General features: G+C 34.8%; 1 protein-coding gene across 1 annotated transcript; it reads left to right on the top strand.

Annotated features, from left to right (window-relative positions):
- Positions 1–3,818: 3,818 nt before the first annotated feature.
- Positions 3,819–5,810, top strand: LOC111630574. The gene has a single exon (XM_023374687.1). The coding sequence runs from the start codon at positions 3,819–3,821 to the stop codon at positions 5,808–5,810; it is 1,992 nt and encodes a 663-aa protein (XP_023230455.1).
- The last annotated feature ends 354 nt before the right edge of the window (positions 5,811–6,164 follow it).

The following is a 6,164-nucleotide window of genomic DNA, read 5'->3' as shown; positions in this document are numbered from 1 at the left end:
AAGTTTTAAAAAGTTCAAGAGCCCTTTGTTAGTAATGCACAATGACTTTGTAAAAGATTCCACAATCTGTTCCTTTTGATAAGTACGTAGACTAGTGCTTGCAAACTGTGCATTTTTACAGCCTAACCAAGATTTGTGAAATGAGCTGTACTTGGTAATGATTCTGGGGTGACATAGTAGGCTAATAACAGATCTAAAGCAAGAAATCAATGATTGAAAATGTTTACTCATTTAAAATTACATCTGGATTGCAAAGTTTTTTTTTCTCAGCAAGGTGAATTAGTATGATAATAGATATAACCAGGAAACTTATCCTATGGTTTCCTGTAGAAAAATGTGTCTGGATTTAAAAAAAACATTTAATAAACTTCAAATACTGCTCAAATTTTTATGAAAATTAGTATGCAGATATAAAATATTATATTATACAGAACAATAATAAATTCATATTATACAGAGTAATAATAAATTCATATTTTAAAATAAAATAAATACAATGCAAGTCTGCACACGATGTACTTGACACGACACTAAAATATTTGATACAGAAATATGATGTCAATATATGAGGAAGTTCCCAGGAATTATAAACATGATTCTATATGAACACATTAAATATAAACATATACTTAATGGATTAAAGAAAAACTGAATGTATAGTAATTTGTTTTCTTAGATGACAGTAAAAATATAAAAACACACATTTTCTTTTAGTTTATGATGATTCTTATAAATTGTATTTGTAATCAGTATCTTTATATATTCATGATTATATAAACAAATGACAAAGGCAATTGTAATAAAAGGTTATAATTCAAATTATGATAATTTGTATAATCTTAAGTTATATAAGTTATAAATTATATATATANTGCCCATTCTACAAGAGAAATATGAAAAATACTGGAAAGTGAAGTATTTTCTTTGACAAAAGAAGTTCTTTAGCTTAGTATATATATATATATATAATTTATAACTTAAATAAATATATCATAACAACAATATCAAAGACAATTATATTTGTAACTTGTACAATGTGTACATTTTATCTATAATAATTTCATTTACTACCATTAAGTATAAATAGATCAATAATCTTGACACTAAAAATGAATATGCAATAGCCAATCATTCAAGAATCAGTTAAATTGCTGGTCCATTTGTTTATAAATAGAATAGAGGCAGTTGTTATTAAAAATTTATTAAACAAGCAATTGTTTCTGTTTATTGAAATTTCTTTGTAAATAATTTCTATAAACTAATTGTTCTGTTTATTCCCTCTCTCCAATCTCATTTACATTGTAACAAGTGTTAATTACAAGTTATAAACAAATTGTTATGTTCTTCTGTTTTCATATAATTAGAGACCATATAATACTGAATTCTGCTGATATGATCTGATAAATAATTTTCCAATGATCTGATCCTGATACTTGTTTCTATCCATATTCTTCAAGTGTTAGTAATAAATGAAAGCCTGAAACCTCATTTATTTAGGGAGTATTCACTATGTTCACTAACCATTTAAATTCAAATATAGAGAAATAAAAGTTTACAAATCAATTTATGGACATCTTTCAGATCAGGAACCTAGGCAATTGTAACTGTCTAGTTTGCTTAGGTCAGACTCTGGTCCTGTTTTTAGGAAATATTCAAACAAACCTAGAATAAATTTATAATAATATAGCAAAATTGCCAAACTAAAAATTATTGGCAAATTGCCAAATCAGGCAATAAACTGCCAGATCTGGCAACATGCTTGTATTGATACATTCATTACTTGACATTGTTATCATCTATATTACTTTTATAGTATGTTATGTCTATCACTGTATTTGAATGTCTGCTATTGCAAAATGATGGAAAAGATGTCTATCATAAGGAAAAGAAGATTGAAGTATCATTGTAAAATAACTGATTCTAATATATTGGGAACATTCTGATATGCCAATATATCAGTATCAGATTGGTATTGATTACATATCTAGATATAATTTATAAAATCTAATCAACTCATATTATTTGTTTATTTATCATAATGTCAAGACTTAAAATTACTTATAAATATTACGAGGGTCATTCTAAAAGAAAAGAACATTTTGATCTGACAAGCCGTGCAGTTCTCCCACCACCCTCCACTGCCATGTCATGGACCTTCCCATGTTTTCATGTCAGTCTGATGCTAACAGCAAGCCACAATGATTGTTTACTGTTTACAGTGTGACTCTGAAATGTTTGACAAAATTAAAGATTCCGCCAAGTATGAGGTTTGTAGTGTAATACGCTTTCTGAATGCGAAAAAAGTCTGCTCTATCGAAATTTACAGACAGATAACCAAGGTTTATGGTAATGTCATGAATGAAGCTTCTGTTCGAAACAAATGGTGGGAATTGTTGTCCAGAGACATTGTGTTTCTTCAGGATAACGCATGTCCGCATGTTGCTGCGTTGACGACGAACTTGCTTCAGCAGTTTAAATGGGAAGTTTTTGAACATAATTCTTATAGCTAGGACTAGGCTCTGAGTGATTACATCTTTTACCACAATTGAAGGATTTTTTTAGCCGGGAATCACTATGGAAGTGACAACGAACTGAAAGAGGCCGTTAACGACTGGTTCAAGAACTTGGCGGTAACTGAGTGTGCAGAAGCATAGAAAAGTTAATGATAGTCTCCATACAAATTTAAACATTTGTCATAGAGTATGTAGAAATATAGCTATGGTGTCATATGTGTTGTAAAATAAGTTTTGTTTCATTATCTTAAATAAAAATATCTAGAGAAACAAACGTTCTTTACTTTTAGAATGACCCTTGTATTTTCTGCTATTCAATATTTAGTATTGTTTTCTTATGAAATAAAATTTATTTATGCATTATAAATTTCACGGTATTCACCTGTGGCGGTATGCCATGTCTTTGTACATAGGAGTAGATATAAGTTTTATTCTTCCTAAATTCCTTTGTCTTTAACGTCTGTTTCTAGAACTTTCTAATCTATTCTTTTTCTACGGGTGGGGGACAACCTTTGTCCAAGGACGAAGGGAGAAGACAAAGGGGATACTAAGAAGCCCTGAGGCCATCAGTAAAATGAACAGGACACTTTTTGGGTCAGCATTCGAGGTGAATAGACGTAGGAAAGAACCAGCCAAAGTTTGTCGCCTAGTGGGACAAAAGGAGAAGGCTTGGAAGTTGTCTGTGAGCAGACGAAATAGAAGGACACCCAGATTAAGGCTTCAAGAACGCTTTGGATTCTCAAGAAATGGAAATAAGAGGAAGGAAATTGACTCAAGTTCCAATATAGAGAAGATCAGAGACTGCCAAGTTTTACCCTGGTACCCCTACAAATCTGTCCTTTATACTTGTCTCTTCTCTTCATATATCTTATTTTCTTCACCCTTCTTCCTTAGTATATAAGTTAGATTAAGGTAATTTAAGTTAGTTGTAATATCTCTCAAACCATAATTTTTCATTGTCACGAACACGTGTCTCCTGCCTGTGATAACATAAAGAATGTCGGACAGTATTGAACTTATGTGCGTACTATAGTTTGGGATCAGGTGTGTTAATTGTAAATGAACCAGGTGTAAAAAGGACCAAGTAACCGTAGTTAAATAAAATCCTGTTTAATTTATAGTTACTTCTTTGTCATCCATTTATTTGTCCTCCACACCACCACAATGGTGCCCGCGACAGGATCCCAACTATAGTGAGGGTGCACAGTTCTTGATATTTTGTAAATCGGTGACTAGAAGTAAGTGTGTGATTACCTGTTGTTAATTGCCTATTATATATAAGTATAGTATTTTTCTTTTGTTATAATGGCCACTAGTAATTCAGTGGAAAGTTCGAACTCCAGTGAAAGTGTTATCCCCGGCTCACCACTGGTCGTAACAGGGTTCCTGGGTATGATACCCATGTTCTCAGGATTACAAAGCGATGTAGTGAACGTGAAACAATTTTTCTGTACGGTTGATAAGATTGCGCGACTAGCAGGTTGGAACGATGAGGTTAAGGTGGCCATGCTACAATCGAGACTAAAGGGTGAACCATTAAAAACATTTATGTGCTTACTTGAACAATACCCTGAGTCATATATGGATATTAAGTGGGACCTGATAAAATGCTTTAGTAAGAAGGAGGTGGGTGACAGAGATATAATAGATCAATTAATGTCCATAAAACAAGGGAATAATGAATCGGTGACAGATTATTCAGTTCGTACACGGACCTTACTTGCCAGGGCGGCGATAAGTCACCAAAATATAAGTTTATTACAAGACGATATAATCTTGAAACGTTTCATAAGGGGTTTGAGAGGGGTCATAAGGAGTAATGTAATGAGAAAAACCCCAAAAACTTTGGACGAGGCATTCGAGATTGCTTCAGCAGAGAAATCGATTGAGGCCGAGGGCAGTGGCCGTTATGAAGGGAGGGCTGTTAGTTCAGCAATTGAAGGGACAACTAATACAGCAGTAAAAGAATGTGAGAAAGTAGAAATAAGTAGGGGTCAGTGCGACGATAAGATAGAAAAGTTAGGAAGAAAAATTGACGCGTTAACCGAAGCTATAAGTAAGCTGTTAAATAGTAAGGACCAAGGGCCAAGAAGGGCCAACAAAGGATGTTACACGTGTGGGAAAATAGGGCACTTCTCCTGTAGGTGCCCAAAGGGAGCGAACGATAATTTAAAACTAAGTCAGGAAAATCATAGAGGTCAGCCCAACGCTTCCTACATTAAGATCAGTCTGGCTAATAAGATTCTACTGTCGCGAAAGTGCCTCCCCTTTGTTGAAGGTGAGGTGGAAGGTATAAAATTCTCTTTTTTGATCGACACGGGGGCAGAGAAATCCATATTAGACCTAAGGTCGATGAAGAGTATCTCTGAAGGTAAGGTAGTTAGAGCCACCCCAGAAAACGAGAATGTAAGGATAAGAGGCATAAATGGTAGCACCACCAAGTGTGAAAGGACCATAAGAACTGAGGTGAGATACAAAGACCAGACGTGCAGCGTGACAATTGCCTGCATGCGTTTACCGGGACACATTGATTTCAATGGCATATTAGGCATGGACGTGATAAATAATCTTTATGAAATCATCGATGGGGTGAGGAAGTTGACAGAACATACCGCGGCTAAAATTATCCAAAAGGGGGGCAGCACAGTATGTAGTAGTGTGGTTGATAACTATGAGATTTGGAAAAAGGTAGTTGCATCCCAATGGGGAGACGAGTTTCTTAAACAGATGCGGAATAACCGCAAGTTACAAAGACGCAAGCATAACGAGTTAGTCGGGGGGATTCACCCTGAGTTCATGATGGAAAATGATATGATTGTGCACGTAAAGCCAGGAAGAATGGGGCTCAAGAACAAGGTACGTGTTTGCGTAGGTGAGGAAATAATGGATCAAGTAATCTGGTCATTCCACAGCTCTCCTCTCTCTGGGCACCTGGGTGCGGAGAAGACTTGTAATCTTATTGATAGGTACTATTACATAAGAGATCTGAAAAATCGAGTTAAACAGGTCATAAGAAGGTGTAAGATATATCAAAAACATAACCTGCATAGGGGACGTGCCCCTTTTCAAGAAACAGAAACTTCTAACTTTCCCTTTCAGAAGGTTGCGACTGATATAGTAGGTCCTCTCCCTGTGTCCCAAGATGGTAATAGATATATACTTACTATTATTGATATATTCACGCGGTATGCAGAGGCCATTCCCATACCCGATCAATCTGCCTGCACGATAGCTAAAGGAATCTTTGATTACCTCATATGCAGATATGAGTGTCCTGACTTAATCATATCTGACTGAGGGGCTAATTTCACCTCCAGACTCCTGGAGGAGGTGTACAACGAGCTCTCAATTAAGCACATTACCACGGCTTACAGACCTTGTTCCAACTCGGTGTGTGAACGTTTCAACAAAAATATATGTGGTATAATCATGAGTAGGGTTTCTCAAACGGGATTCCGGGATCCCGGTTGTTTTTTTAACCCGGGAAATTTTTCTTATCCCGGGAAATCCCACAAATTTCTTAAAAATTCACTTTTTTTCTTATTTTGTGTTAAGGTTGAGGAATTTTGCAAATAGAAAGCATAATTAACTCATTCACTGTCAAAATACATTTGTATTTATTAATTTTAAACCTACCTATTAGTTTTTTTT

Source organism: Centruroides sculpturatus, unplaced genomic scaffold (genome assembly GCF_000671375.1).
Source record: "Centruroides sculpturatus isolate CEXI.00-Female unplaced genomic scaffold, Cexi_2.0 scaffold607, whole genome shotgun sequence".
In the NCBI taxonomy this organism is placed as follows: Eukaryota; Metazoa; Arthropoda; class Arachnida; order Scorpiones; family Buthidae; genus Centruroides; species Centruroides sculpturatus.
This window is presented reverse-complemented; position numbering and strand designations above follow the sequence as displayed.

Bases quoted from the DNA above. Each gene is read 5' to 3' on its own strand.
- LOC111630574 (XM_023374687.1), top strand. From the start codon at position 3,819: ATGGCCACTAGTAATTCAGTGGAAAGTTCGAACTCCAGTGAAAGTGTT.